The sequence below is a fragment of the Mauremys reevesii genome, linkage group 4 (genome assembly GCF_016161935.1).
Source record: "Mauremys reevesii isolate NIE-2019 linkage group 4, ASM1616193v1, whole genome shotgun sequence".
Classification (NCBI taxonomy): Eukaryota; Metazoa; Chordata; order Testudines; family Geoemydidae; genus Mauremys; species Mauremys reevesii.
Genome location: NC_052626.1, coordinates 89,335,928 through 89,352,200, shown reverse-complemented (window position 1 = coordinate 89,352,200; position 16,273 = coordinate 89,335,928). Strand labels below are relative to the sequence as shown.

Sequence of the window (16,273 nt, the reverse complement as noted above, 5' to 3'; positions counted from 1 at the left end):
TTGTTTAGAAATAAATAGTTTACTTCCTATGATTTATTCCATGAGGGCAGTACTTCAGTTTTGAGAACACATGGAGCTTTACTACTACTGTGAATGCTACACTGGAAATGTCTAATATAATTATAAATAAGGAGTCTAGGATGTTCTCTTACAGTCAGAAGGACCAAAAGCAGATTTTTAAACACAGACCTTGAGCCCTACAGAAAGCAATCTGCTTATACAGGTGTTAACAGACTTAATTTCAATGTTGTAGGCAAGCTGGAAGGGAAGACGTAACTGGTGAAACATGGTTGCATTTTGTTCTCTGTCCAGATGACAAAAGAAAATAATAGGTCTTGCTCAGAAACATGTTAAACTAGCTCCTGTGCCAATTCTCAAAGAACGGAAACTTTCCCAAAACAGGCACTTAGGGTAAATGAAAGGAAATTATGAAACTGCATTCTAAAACTGGAGGCTCACGTCAACATTAAAAAAAGGACAATAAAACATACCAGTGGTCAGCTTTTTGTTTTGGTCTGTTATTATAAAATGGAGATTATACAGGTCTGAATCAATTCTTCTACTAATGAAATTGTGTTGGCTTTTTAAAAAAAGGATAACAACTTCCTCTTGATAGCTGTTTGCATGAACTAATTTTCATTCACTGCATAGGCTTAAATGTCCTGGTCCAATGAAAACATTTCAGTTGAAAAGACTTCAGATAAATTACATCCCTCAAGTGTTTTCAATTCTTTGGTGAGTGAAGCTTGTTAAGAAATAAACATTCCTGCCTTTTCAAATTTAGTGTTCAGAAAACACATTTTTGTGGTTAGCGAGCATTGCTCTATCCAGCTAAATATAGCCAACAAAGTTTATTCCACCAAGCCCACCCACTGTGGTAGGTGGCACTTTTATTTGATTGCATACTAATCTGCGCAGAGTAAACCGCTCCAGTTCTAACGAGCATTGTATATAATAAAATGCACATATAAATGTCATTAAAATATTTAACCTTGGAACCCTGAGCTGAGATGGGGAAAGATGTGGGTTCTGCACATAAGTCATCTTTAAAACTTATGTTGATCATGACAAAATGTTATATCTGTTTACTTAGTGAACAAGTTAAATAATAGGCTGAATACCAAAAGGAGCTTGATATATGTTTTGCAAGCAAAGCTGCAGCATTAGTTTCATCTTTAGGAGCAAATTGTTGTTGTCAGTTTACTGGATGACGTGCTCCTCCTCCTCTTACATCTAAGGAGATGGAGTCATGTTGTTGCTCAGGTTGATCCATGTTGTCTATTTATTTATTGTTGACCTGATCTTCTGAGCTGTTGAACACCCACAGCTACTGCTGACTTCCCCAGGAGCTTCAACACCTCTGGAAATTAGGACATAAATCACCTTTTGTATTATACAATCTCTGACCACCTCTACTTCTCAAACCCACAAAGACAATCCACTTTAGCACAGTGGGGAGAGTACCTTTGCACAAATATGCTTGTTTGCCCACAAACACCTGAACAACAGCTCCTTCCCAAACTGTTATGAATGAAGAATGCTCACATTAATGTTTGTGGGAAAGCAAACCAAAAAACGGGGCTGCGAATAAGACTAGGTAACATTTTTCCATCTGTTTTTCAATGAAAAATTGGGTTTTAATGAAGCAAAAAATGTTCACAGTGTCTTGTCTCCACACAAAATTTTGATTTTTCTTTGAAAAATCAAACACAAGTAAACTGAAATCTTTTAATTTGGATATGCTCTCGTAGTGCTTCATGTTTTAGTTTGGTTGCCTCATGTCCCCATTCTCCTCTAGAGGCAGATTTCTCCCACCAGACTACACCTTCCATGATGCACTACACTCCCTCTCCAAGAGGGGAGACCATAGTAACCATGGGAGATGTAGTCCAACCAGGGAACCCAGCCCATAGAGAATGGGGACATGAGGCAACCAGCTTTCAGCGGAAATATTTCCGTGTTAGAATTTGATAAAATATAGAAGTTTTCATGGGAAATAAAATATTTTTAACCAACTCTGATTGTAAACATGGACAAATCCCCAGATGAGTCAGAATTTGATTAAACCTTCATTGGGGATTTTCCCACAGTTTTTGCCCAGCTCTAATCTCTATTCTTGCTCAGGATTTCTATCCTAGCTCTCCTGCATGGTAAGCAAAGGCCCCATAAGAAAATCTTAAAGTGGTCCTGCATTACATGCTTCCACTAGCCAAATGATGTCGGAGTGGGGGGAGAGCAGCAGTATTCATTCACTAATATAACTCCTGTACCTTGTGGTAGTGTATAATATTTTGAAGCTCAGGCTTCTGTTCCTTAATCCTGTGCCTGCTGAGTCAGGAGTGGTTCTTTTACATAAGGTTTGATCCGTCCCAAGGATTTTACACTTAGGCACCTCATTCCCACTGAAGTCAATATTAGGTGCAGAAATACCTTTGCAGATCTAGGACGTAGTCACTTAGAAGTGGCTTTTTCTTTTTCCACTTCCAGCCTAAGCCTATCTGATGATATTCAACACATTTCCAAACCTTCAGATTTGAAGACTTCATACAGAATAGACTAGATTTTAGTTCAAAATACTCCTCTGCACCCCTGACATCCCTAAGACAGGAGAAATAAGCACCCTTGCCAGTTAGTGGTACAATATTTTTGCAGAAAATGAACACTACGTCAATACATTTGCGTATTTACAGACATCTGCCACGGATGATAAATCCTTCAGTAGATTAAACCTCAGAAGAACTGATGAATAGTCATCGTCAAGCTGTTAGAGATTGGTTGCATTACCATTTCCCATAAAGGATTCAGCTTCTACTAGTCTCCAACCATGCGGGACAAAAAGAGCCTAGTATTTGCCAACATTACATCTGTAGGCTTGGTGGGAGATTGATTTTATGTAGCTTTACAGGTGTACTCCACTGTCACTCAGAAAACAGCCTTTTAAATAATACTCAGACCTGACAAAACTGTTAAAGATATTCATGGACAAAGCACAACAAGAAAGTAGCTGAGTACACAGTGTGCCTTGGAATTCAATGACAGCTTTTTTTTTCTATTGATAAGCCATTAAAAAATAATTAAATTTTATTTGCCATTCACCATCAACCTAATCCCTTACAAGGACCCATTGTTGTCTGAAAGTGAATAATAATACTTTGCCTTCTGTAGCACCTTCTATGTAAAGTTCTGAAAAAACTTTAATAAAAACAGATAGAGTTAGCCTCAGACTACCCCCAACGTGTGCATGGGGATATTATCACCCCCTTGCTAAGGTAAGTAACCCAAAGCCATACAGGAAGTCAGTTGCAGAGTTGGGAACAGAACCCACATCTTCTGGCTACCACTCCAGTATGTTAATCACTAGACCTGTGATTTACCTTAAATGTCATGAATTTGCAATCTTAATTCTTCCTTAGTCTATCCTGCTGTGAAGAATATTAGTGCCCCAAACTGGCACATTAATTGTGTGTATATGGGGGGCAGGAGGGTTCAAATGTTCATCACTGGCTTAAGACTGCCCCATTGAAGAGAGTGGGAGTTGTACCACTGACCACTCAAATCATGATAAAAGCTACCTTAACAATTAAACAAGTAAAAGTTGAACAGGGTTGTCCAATAAGTAAAATGGAAGAGGTACAGTGATAACCATAGGATAGGTGGATAGAGAGATAAGCAATAAATAGAGACCCAGCAATTATCATTCTAAACAGTAATCTGTGACCTGGTCTACAAACACAGCTGTATTGGTTTAATTAAAGGTGTGACTTTTAAACCAACTTAGTTAAACCACTTGCCATTTTCTGTATGTGCATTTATCAGTTTAAACTTGGCTTATATCAGTTTATCTTGCATGTTTAACTAACAAATAAAAGCTAAACCAATAGTTTAGCGGTAAGCATAGTTAAACACTAGAACAACTTACTCAGGGATACGGTGCATTCTCAGTCATTTGACATTTGCAGATCAAGGCTGGATGTCTTTCTAAAAGATAGGATTTAGCTCAGCTAGAAGTTATGGGCTTGATGCAGAAATCACTTGGTTAAATTCTACAGCCTCTGTTATGCAGGTCAGACTAAATTATCATAACAGTCCCTTCTGGCCTTACAAACTTATGAAACAATATAAGCCAGGTTTATCTACATAAGAACGTCCCCACAAAGGTTTGAACAGAAAGTGGAAGTACAAAAGGTGGGCCCTACAGCTCAATTAAGTGGGAACTGCCATGGGAGACAGATGCATCCTGTCTGCTGCTACAGCCAGCAGAGGAGCTGCCTGGGCCGCCTCCTGAGGACTGGCTAGAGCTCCTGGGGCCGCTGACCAACCAAGACGTCAAGGAGCTGCCAGTGCTGCCGCCTGAGAATTGGCCAGAGCTCCCCGAGATGACAGGAAAACCCTATGGTATAGAGGCACCAAACCCCAGAGAAGTAGGAAGTAGCTCAGGGAAACTAGATGACCATCTGGATGAGCATTGACTCGATACTAGGTCAGCGTGTTGCAGGCAGATCCCCGTTGACCTAGTGGTGGACCACTCCTCCATTGTTAGAGCCCTGGGCTGGGACACAGTGGAGTCAGGTGGGCTTGTATCCTCCTTTCTCCTGCCACTCCACCCCTGGGTGGCAGCACCCCCATCCTAGGCCAGGAGGCCTGTGGTACCCTACTGCTCACTCTTACCTGAGCCCCCCTAGACTTTGCTGGTGCTCCCCCTAAGTATATTGCTTCAGGACTCAATTTCATAGGAAAACAATTGAAAGAAAACCGTAAGTATTGCATTTTGTTTTTAAACTCCATGGACTAATTTTAAAACAAAAGTTGCATGTCTACATCTGTAACCTATGCACCAACAATGACAACTGCTGCGCTAAGTGCTTGAAAATTTCCATGAGGCGGTGCGCCATAGAAAAGCAGCTAATTTGTACAGACAAATGAATCTAAAACCATCTGGGATGGCCCAGGGCCAGTAATCTATGTAAGTGTACAACCATTTTAAACATAATTAGGTACCTAACTGCATATTCAGATTTAATCCAGGCATTTTCCTAATTACATGATTTCTAAACAATTCAATTTAAAGTGTTAATTAATTGATGCTTGTGTTCTTTAGTAACTGAAACAGTACAAGTGAATAGCATGAGAGAAACAACAGAATACACAGAACTGATAAATTACACAAACAGTTTTGCATTTTCTTCCACTGTCTGTAACATTTTTCTAACGCAAATCCTGCACATAGTTTCATGGCACTTAAGGGTAGAAGGTTCACCAGATCATCTAGTCTGAGTTACTGCACATTTTAGGACACTAAACCCCATTCAGTTACCCCTGCAATGAGCTCAATAGCTGGAATTAGACTGAAGTCCCTACCCAACCCTGATATTCTATGATTCTATGAACCCTCAGGAGACTAAGCTCTGGGTGCTACAGGGGCAGAAAAAAGAAAAGACTGAGGTGCACCAATGCCCAATGGCGGGAAATTGATTGTGTGAAATATGCCCAATGATCCTACCAAGCGACCTGGGCCCCATGCTGCAGATGAACAGTCCAGTAGGGAACAAGTATGTTAATAGGCAAAGGAGCATTCAGAAATGGGCAACTGCGCAAGTACCCACATATTATTTCCCTAAAATGTTATTTTTAATTCTGTGGCATTGCCAACCCCACACATTCAAAAATCATGAGCTTCGCTCAAAAAAACATAAGGTTGGCTTAAAAATCACGAAGGTTTTTTTTTTTTTTTAAGTTATACATTTGAGGTACTTTTATTTCGCATGTGAGTCTTTAGGATATACTTGGGTCACATTTCCAAGATTTTTTCTGCAAGCACAAGAACTAGAAACTTACTGTATTTTTTACAGACAGATGAGATTTCCATGTTTTGGCATGCCTACAGGAGAAGAAAAAGGGCAATTATAGCTAGACTTGCAATAAAATCCCAAGAACCATCAACACTGAATCTGATATGCTCACTTGAGCAGCATGGAGCTGGTCCATGATTTTAAATATAGAACTGTTATAATAAAATTACTAAAATTGTTTAGGACAAAAGAAAGAACTGTTTAAAGCAAAGATGCTGTGAAGTCTTGTTTTGAAATTAAGACAGACAAAAGGTGGACATATGTTTAGGAAGGATCATTAAACTCAGGAACCTGTAATGAAATGGTTAGAAGTTGACCAGGTTAATATATTTTATAAGGAGTGTGATATTCAGTAGCCCTATTCAGTAGTCAATGTTTATTCTGTATCGCTAGTGCGAACATTAAATTACCGTATATACTCGTTCATGAGCCAAATATTTTTGGTAAAAAAGTGATGCATTAAAGAGCGGGGTCAGCTTATGAATGGGTCTACACCAAAATTTGATATTTTAAAATCTATGGAATCATTGAATATCTAATACAGGGATCGGCAACCTTTGGCATGTGGCCCGCCAGGGTAAGCACCCTGGCAGGCCGGGCCAGTTTGTTTACCTGCTGCGTCCACAGGCTCAGCTGATCGCAGCTCCCACTGGCCACGGTTCGCTGCTCCAGGCCAATGGGGGCAGCAGGAAGCGGCGGCCAGCACATCCCTCAGACTGCGCTACTTCCTGCCATCCCCATTGGCGTGGAGTGGCGAACCGAGGCCAGTGGGAGCCGCGATGAGCCGAACCTGTGGACGCAGCAGGTAAACAACTCCTATTAACAACTACAAAAACAGAAAAGTGCCTATTGTATACTCCAGGTGGGTTTACCTTAATTTTAACAGTACAATCACATAATAAAAAATGTAAGCGCATATTTGAAGTTGTCAACTTAATTTAGAATTTCCTGGGCTTTTAAAATGAAATCCAGAAATTAGAAGGATGTTGGGGTTGTGATATGCAGAAAACATGGCTTAAAATAGAAAATTGGTTTCAACCTTAATTGTGGAAAGACTGCTGTCTTTCTGTAATGCAAGAAATCATTTAGCTTGCTCAATATTTTGACCCTAAACTTTTTGACGCTATTCTTTTAATTTTTTTTTGTTTTTTTAATAAGTTTCACAAAACTGATGAAGTTAATACATTATTCTGATTACGACTATTAATTGTAAATATAAATTACACATAAGCTGAAATTGAGAAAGTACAATGGAAACCGCTCACATTGCTTTTGCTACAATCACATCTCTGTAGGGTGTGATTTGCCCAAAATGTTTCTTTTTTGACATCAAATATCTGACACAGGAGTACAGTGACACATAAATCCCTGATCAGATACTTTGGAATTAAATGAGTGTTCTAAGATGTACCTCATTATATGCCATTTATTTTGATTTCAAAATCAGTCATGTGCCCTAATATGCTGCTGTTTACATGGATTCTTCCAGCAACATAAAAATGCCTCACTTGTAAATGACAATGGTCATTATAGAAAAAGACGACAAATTTTCCAATGTTACTTCTTTAGTGACAGCCAATCTACTAAAAAGTGGCTAGACATTTTCACTAATGTATATTCTATCTAGTTTTATTTTGGGCCTTGTGATTATTATTGAGTACCTTAGTTTTTGTCCTTTTCAGTTAGACACCTTAACTGAAGGATTTTTGGGTGGCAAACAACTCTCATTTGTTTTGTGACCTTCGTCTTTTTCAATTCTGGTTACAATAAGTTAAAAAAAAAAACTGTCCTGTATAGGAAGGCACCTATATGTGTTTGTCTTGTTTTTTCTTGTGATAACAATCAGTAACTAATTGCCCATCTCTAAAAGTGAAACAGTACTCATGATAATTTGCAGGTAAAGAAGCAAAAAACTTACATATTCCCAAGGAAGACAGAGGGAGCTGTATCTCCAGTTTTGCATTTTAAAGAAACATCTGTAACAATTTATTGTCAAATTTATAAATTTTCAAAATAATATTAGAAAAATAAAAAAATCCTTCGGTTGTTCTTGATTGTATGCAATGTAAACTATCAAAATAACTTCTAAAAGTCTCAAGTAAATTGTTTGCCCGAAGATCAGGGTAGAACAAAATGAAAATTAAACTTTGTTTACATATTTTTGACTTGGCTAGGCTGGTACAGTAACAAATTCCTAGGCAGTAAATGTTTTTTACCCCAGACTTCTGTTGAATAATAAATGCACTTTTTATGCTATTCTTCAATGATATAATGACAGCATTACGAATAGTAAGACATATGTTATAAAACAGAATATTTTATATAAAGCAGAAATATTAAATAGCATGCTGATTAACAACTGGCAGATAATTTATTATTATAGCTCCCTGAGGAAGAAAAGATTCTGCTTTCTTCATTTAGTCTGTGATCGTCTTACACAAACTGAAATGTCAAAAAATAGAATTTGAAATACTATAACAATTCTAAATGTATAGAGGCAGGGAAAAGTAAACATGGATCTGGATTTAAAGATCCAGATTTATTTCCACCATTGCCTTAAATTATGCATATAAAACCACGTTCCTCACTCATATGCACAGGGGGAGGAATAGCTCAGTGGTTTGAGCATTGGCCTGCTAAACCTAGGATTGTGAGTTCAATCCTTGAGGGGGCCACTTGGGGATCTGGGGCAAAAATTGGTCCTGCTAGTGAAGGCAGGGGGCTGGACTCAATGATCTTTCAAAGTCCTTTCCAGTTCTAGGAGATTGGTATATCTCCTATTATTTAAAAAAAAATAGTACATCATTCTACTGTTTCTTCTAGCACAGTGGCTCTCAACCAGGGGTACTCATAGGTCTTCCAAGAGGTACATTCACTCATCTAGATATTTGCCTAGTTTTACAACAGGCTACATAAAAAGCAGTAGTGAAGTCAGTACAAACTAAAATTTCATACAGACAAGGACTTGTTTATACTGCTCTGTATACTATACACTGAAATGTGAGTACAATTTTTATATTCCAATCAATTTATTTTATAATTATATGGTAAAAATGAAAAAAATAAGCAATTTTTCAGTACTAATGTGCTATGACACTCGTATTTTCATGTCTGAGTTTGTAAGCAAGTAGTTTTTAAGTGAGGTGAAACTTGGAGGTACTCAAGACAAATGAGACTCCTGCAAGGGGTACAGTGGGCTGGAAAGGTTGAGAGCCACTTTTGTAGCACGTCAAGAATAGACAGTGAACGAAAGAGAAAATAGAACAAAGTAGTAATATAGGTGTTTTTGATAAAATGGATTTTTATCAGTTACCCTCACCATAAACTGATTTACTATGAGCTAATGCTCAGTTTTATTGCATTTAACTTATATTTTTAATCATAGAATCATAGAATTCAAGATCAGAAGGGACCATTATGATCATCTAGTCTGACCTCCTGCAAGATGCAGGCCACATAAGCCGATCCATCCACTCCTTAGCAAGCGACCCCTGCCCCATGCTTCGGAGGAAGGCGAAAAACCTCCAGGGCCATTGCCAATCTTCCCTGGAGGAAAATTCCTTCCCGACCCCAAATATGGCGGTCAGCTGAACCCCGAGCATGCGGGCAAGACTCTCCAGCCAAACCCTCTGGAAAAGGTTATATCATACCATTGACCCATTGTACTATTTACCAGTGTGGCACTTAATTGACCTATTGACTAAGCCCGTTATCCTATCATACCATCTCCTCTATAAACTTATCTAGCTTAATCTTAAAGTCATGGAGGTCCTTCGCCCCCACTGTTTCCCTCGGTAGGCTGTTCCAGTATTGCACTCCCCTGATGGTTAGAAACCTTCGTCTAATTTCAAGCCTGAATTTCCTGACTGACAATTTAGATCCGTTGGTCCTCGTGTCCACCTTCGCACTGAGCTGAAATAAGTCCTCTCCTTCCTGGTATTTATCCTCTGATATATTTAAAGAGTGTAATCATATCTCCTCTTATCCTTCTTTTGGTTAAGGAAAACAAACCGAGCTCCTCAAGTCTCCTTTCATACGAAAGGCCTTCCATTCCTCGGATCATTCTAGTGGCCCTTCTTTGTACCTGTTCTAGTTTGAATTCATCCTTCTTAAACATGGGAGACCAAAACTGCACACAATACTCCAAATGAGGTCTCACCAACGCCTTATATAACGGGACTAGCACCTCCTTATCCCTACTAGAAATACCTCGCCTAATGCAACCCAAGACCGCATTAGCTTTTTTAACGGCCACATCACATTGCCTACTCATAGTCATCCTACGATCAACCAGGACTCCTAGGTCCTTCTCCTCCTCCATTACTTCCAACTGGTGCGTCCCCAGCTTATAACTAAAGTTCTTGTTAGTCATCCCTAAATGCATAACCTTACACTTCTCACTATTGAATTTCATCCTGTTACTAATACTCCAGTCTACAAGGTCATCTAAATCTCCCTGGAGAATATCCCGATCCTCTTCCGAATTGGCAATACCCCCCAACTTGGTGTCATCCGCAAACTTTATCAGCCCACTCCTACTCTTGGTTCCCAGGTTAGCAATAAATAGATTGAATAAAATCGGACCCAAAACCGAGCCTTGAGGAACTCCACTGGTAACCCCCCTCCAACCGGACAGTTCCCCCTTCAATACTACCCTCTGCAGTCTCCCCTTTAACCAGCTCCTTATCCACCTCCGGATTTTCATTTTGATCCCCATCTTTTCCAATTTAACCAGTAATTCTTCATGCGGTACCGTATCAAACGCCTTACTGAAATCCAGATATATTAGATCCACCGCATTTCCCTTGTCTAAAAAATCTGTTACTTTCTCAAAGAAGGAGATTAGGTTGGTTTGGCACGATCTAATGAAACAAGCTATTTCCTCCTGCCCTGTGTATCTCCCATCCAGGTAAAAAGAACGTTCTTCTAAAGCCACTTAAATGATTTTTAAGATATTAGCTATGTCACTGTGGTCTTATTTAGTCTATGAGATATACTTTAATTTCAGTGTGCAGTACACAACGATCTGTGCACTGAGATCTGAATATTCTCCTGACATAATTATACGCATAACAGTGTAAGTAAGTTACATGTAAAAACACCCACACACCTGGATCAAATGATAGTCTCTCATGGACTCCCAATGTACATATGTAGTTGAATATGAAGCAGATCCTCAGCTGGTATAAATTGTCAAAGTTCCATTGAAGGCCCTGCCCTGGGAAGTTTGGGAGCTCAAGAAATGCAAGAATGAACCCTTTAATACCATCTCCGGAACTAAGCATAGAATGGAATAATGGCAACCAATTGTTGTGTAAAGTTACTACTCTCTCCTCATTCAGAACCCCCTCCCCTCCATGACACACTTCTACTTAACACCTACAATAAATGAGTCAACACTGACATTTAGCTATTTCTTTACTTTAGATTATAATAATAAAGCCAACAACATGGATCTAACAAGACATGCCAATGTTTATGTGCTGTAACCCTTTCCCAATTTTTTCTTTCTTTTGCTTTGTCTCCTTAGAGCATAAGCCGTTTGAGTACGACCATGTGTCTTCCAATATGTCTGTACAGGAATATTTTAGGTACCATTGTAATATAAATGATTTATAGTAAATAAAACCAGCACTATTCTAGGAAAAATGGAGCATAGAAAGCCTCCTGTTCTATAGTTGCTATTAAAAAGCAGGAATTTACAAATAGTAGTTTCTGAAATAGCATGGTTTCCCCTTTTTGTCTCTATGAATAGAGAAACTAAAGTATTTCAAAAAGAACAGGAGTACTTGTGGCACCTGTAAGTGAGGAGACAGCCCCCAACCAGAAGCAAATACTCACCAGCAACCGCACACCACACAACAAAAACACTAACCCAGGAACCTATCCTTGTAACAAAGCCTAATGCCAACTCTGTCCACATATTTATTCAAATGACACTATCATAGGACCTAATCACATTAGCCACACCATCAGGAGCTCGTTCACCTGCAAATCTACCAATGTGATATATGCCATCGTGTGCCAGCAATGTCCCTCTGCCATGTACATTGGTCAAACCGGACAGTTTCTATGGACACAAATCTGACATCAGGAATCATAACATTCAAAAACCAGTAGGAGAACACTTCAACCTCTCTTGTCACTCAGTAACATACTTAAAGGTGGCAATTTTGCAACAGAAAAGCTTCAAAAACAGACTCCAACCAGAAACTGTTGAGCTTGAATTAATATGCAAACTAGATACAATTAACTTGGGTTTGAATAGAGACTGGGGGTGGCTGGGTCATTACACATATTGAATCTATTTCCCCATGTTAAGTATCCTCACACCTTCTTGTCAACTGTCTAAAATGAGCCATCTTGATTATCACCACAAAAGGTTTTTTTCTCCTGCTGATAATAGCTCAGCTTAATTAATTAGCCTCTTACAGTTGGTATGGCTACTTCCACTTTTTCATATTCTCTGTATGTATAACTTCTTACTATATGTTCCATTCTATGCATCTGATGAAGTGGGCTGTAGCCCATGAAAGCTTATGCTCAAATAAATTTGTTAGTCTCTATGGTGCCACAAGTACTCCTGTTCTTTTTGCAGCTACAGACTAACATGACTACTACTCTGTAAAGTATTTCAGATACCACAGTGTAATTACTATGGATAAATATTGACATTTTAGGTTATAATTTCATCAAACTATTAGTAACTCTGTAAATAGGTTTGCAAATGACTGACTGTAATTTATCCAAAGTAATGGACAACAAACACAAAAATGGATAATACATGCATTCCTTTCTTTGCTTGAATATGGACTGCAGGATCGAGCCTTTAATTTTTTAATGAGTAAAACTGATTATGTGACTTAGTGAACACGTGTACTGCAGCAAAATTAATATCAAACGGTAAATATCAACATTTTTCTAGAAAACCACAATATCTTGAAGTTAGGCAGTTCAGGTGATGTTAGTCTTTATAATAATTAAAAATGCTTTCAGTTACAAAACTGAAAGGGCGAAATCCTGACCCTGTTCAAGTCAATGGCAAAACCCCCAGTGACTTCAATGAGACCAGGATTTTACCCATTCAAGTCAATAAAACCATAAATTACTTCAAATGGCCCAGGATTTCTCCCAAAAGGTTTGAATAAAATCTATTTAATAATAATAAAATAGGATACGTTCTCATCAGGCTGTCATAAATTCATAGATTTTTAAGGACAGAAAGGGACCAATATGAGCATCTAAATCTGACCCTCCTTCAACAAAGACGTAAAGAACCTTACCCAATAAACTCTGCATCAAACCTATATTTTCTGTTTGAACTACAGCATATGTTTTAGCAAGATATTCAGTCTTGATTTAAAGATTTCACGTAATGGAAAATTTACCACATCCCTAGGTATATTCTTCCAATGGTTAAATACCATCACAGTTTAAAATGTGCACCTTTTGCTAGCTTCAACTAGCTATGCCTTTTTCTGCTAGATTAAAGAGCTGTCTCTTCTCCATGTAGGTATTTGCAGACTTTGATCAAGTGACCTCTTACCCTTCTTTTAGGTGAACAAAATAGATTGAACTTCCTAAGCCTTTTGCTATACAGCATGTTTTTCTGATTTCAAATCATTCTTGGAGTTGTTTTTTGAATGCTTTCCAATATTTCAACATCCTTTTTCATGTGTGGACACCAGAAAGAGACACAGTACTTTAGAACATGGGTAATACCATCTCTCTACTCCTACTTGTTATTGTCTTGCTTATACATACGAGGATCCTGTTTGCCCTTTATACCATTATATTAGGAGCTCATGATCAAATGGATATCTATTATGTCCCCCAAGACCTTCTTAGTATATCTGCATTCCTTGTAAGTGTGGCCTCTATTCTTTGTTCCTAGATGTATGACATTGCATTTGGTTGTGTTGAAATGCATGTTGTTCAGGTTGCAAATAAAAATTCCAGAAAAGATATATATGCATTTTCATCCTCTGAGAAGTCTTGTTTGATTTTCAATGAGGTGGTATTTTCCACAAGTGAAATATATTTAGATCACACCACTGTAAGGGAATTAAAATACACTCTGCCTCTCTGTGTATTGGACAGAACTTAATCTGAGAGAGAATATTAGGCCTCACTATCCACAGAAATACTGCTGACTCTTCCATGTCACTTCAAGGTTGTTACTGAATAAGCATTTAACTCTGTTGCAACCCCACATTCTCTCTGTGCTCTGGGCCCCTACTTGCACCATAATACAACAAGGTGTTCAAAGTGGTAACCAAATGTATGCTACTCTATCTACTGGGTGAAACTGAAACAGTTCAAGATACACAAGCATGCTTCAACTAATCCCACCCAGAGATTTTTATGGGAGTCGGCAAACTCCAGGCGAGCACAAAACAAGCCAGATTGAAAGAATATTTGCAGTAGGAAATATGTTCTCCCTATGTTGATGATATATTGACCCAACTGGTATGAGCAACCATACTTCTGGAAATGGGAGGGCTGGCATTTTGGAGATACCCCTATGCAAACAGTCAGAAGCAGTACTGACTCTTCCATATCTCTTCTGGGATATTATTAATACAGCACTTACCTTTGTTGCAATTGCATGTCTCTCTGTGCGTCTACCTGCACCACAGCACAGCACCACATTGTTCTGAACTTAAATATTTCGACCATAAAAATCTTTTAAAAACTTCAAATGGGGATGCAGTTCAAGGTACAACCTTAACCAAAAATAACTTAAACTATTCATATATAATGTTTGGAGGGGAAAATATCTATTTAAATACAGTCTGTTGTTTCTAACAGATGTCAACATTAAGTATTATTATTTGAAGAGGAATGTTTGTATTTATATTTAATACTATGTATAATGAAAACTGGGAAAAACAGTACACTTTCAGAAAAGTATAACGTGCCCATTATTATTCATCTCTTACTTCCTATCAGTGTTTGCATCATCCAATGTCATATCTCTGGGTATTTATGAGAAATTTGCCAACATCAGTGTAATGTTACCAAAGGAATTAATTAGGATATTGCTATTTCAATTTATTACACACGGAGGATGCAATTTTGATCTCATTTGCTCCGATCTGAATCAGGAATAAGTCTACTGATGTCACTGGGCTTACACCAGTATAAAATTGGTGAGATCAGAATCAGGTCTGGAGTTTTAAAAGCAGCCAGTCAGTTTTCTTTTACAAGCTAGTGTAATAACCATTCAAATTCAGAAACAGAAATCATGTTTCCTCGTCTAGTTGGCCAAGCTACTGATTCATCAGAAGTGAAATTCTGCCACACATTTTGATTGTCCAAATAAAGAGAACACTTCTTTCTTTTCTTTTTTCTTTTGTAAAGGGAGGAAGAAGTTAAAGTAGATGAAGCCTAAGCTACTTTTTATATCATTTAAAAAAATGAATTGTTTAACAAGATGTAAAAGGAGCCAATATTAATTTTCAATCTTTGATGTTTCTCATACAAGAAGTTTTAAATGGACTTCAAATTTTAGCTGTTTTAAAGAATGTATATGTTCAAACAATAAGGCACAACATGATCAATTGTGGAACTGAAGTTGGAATAGTTCAGTGGGAGTTTATGTTGTGGTTTAGTAGGTGGATAGAGCCCTATATGTTTAAGTTGTACATACAAGTGTTGCTATTATAGACACCTGAGCCTTGTTTTTCAAGAACTGTTTTTCTAAAGAAATTAATAATATTAGTTATGCCCATTGATTTAGACTTGATTTACCATGTGATGCTCCATGTTTCAATTCCACAGCTTAATTAAAACTGAAGACTGAAGATAGAAGTCAGACTCTATCCTAAGATAACAATTATTTTCTTTCCTTTTATTCTTCAATGTGACCATTTCTGTACAGTCTGAACGATGAAAATTTACAAAAGCATATTTAATATAAAGAGAAAATCGGAGTATTTTATTTTATTTTACAGTTTGATAGCAGCTCTTAGTTTGGCAGACCGCCCTCTTGGGTTCTCTTGAACATCTGCAGCCTGGGGAGTAAGCACTTTTTTCTGTATAGATGTCCATCTTGGGTTGGATTTTTCACTGGAGAATTCTTCCACATCTTGTTCGGAATAATTTTTTTCTCCTTGTCTTATCTTCTGTCTTATGTTAAGGTTGAACTTTTCTGAAACATCTATTCCTTGAAGGAATCGTTTGATGATACGATCCTCTAGTGAATGAAAAGAAAGGGCTACAAGTCGACCTCCAGGTTTCAGAAACTTCTCAGCTATCTTCAACCCTACATAGAGTTCACGGAGCTCATCATTCACAAATATACGCAAGGCTTGGAAAGTTTTGGTGGCAACATGTGTAGGTCTCTGAAGTAAGTCTTTTCGGGCATACAAAGCTCCTGCTGGAAAAGCACCTGTTATGGATTAAAGAAAGAGAGAAAGGAG

The 16,273-nt window shown here is 38.1% G+C and overlaps 1 protein-coding gene and 1 long non-coding RNA gene across 6 annotated transcripts in view; both read right to left on the bottom strand.

Annotated features, from left to right (window-relative positions):
• Positions 1-903: 903 nt before the first annotated feature.
• Positions 904-11,106, bottom strand: LOC120402763. The gene is made up of 5 exons (XR_005597280.1): positions 10,960-11,106; positions 5,836-5,878; positions 3,920-3,978; positions 2,431-2,598; positions 904-1,360 (listed from the first exon to the last, which is right to left on the bottom strand). It is a non-coding gene; the product is annotated as an uncharacterized LOC120402763 (long non-coding RNA).
• Positions 11,107-15,740: 4,634 nt separating this feature from the next.
• The window catches only part of METTL15 (methyltransferase like 15), a 199,051-nt gene continuing 198,518 nt past the window's right edge, over positions 15,741-16,273 (bottom strand). For all 5 annotated transcript variants that reach the window (XM_039537090.1, XM_039537091.1, XM_039537089.1 and 2 more), the window contains one exon: positions 15,741-16,242. In XM_039537090.1, coding sequence (XP_039393024.1) covers positions 15,800-16,242 — 443 coding nt within the window. In that variant the 3' untranslated portion in view covers positions 15,741-15,799. The remainder of the gene's footprint in view (positions 16,243-16,273) is intronic.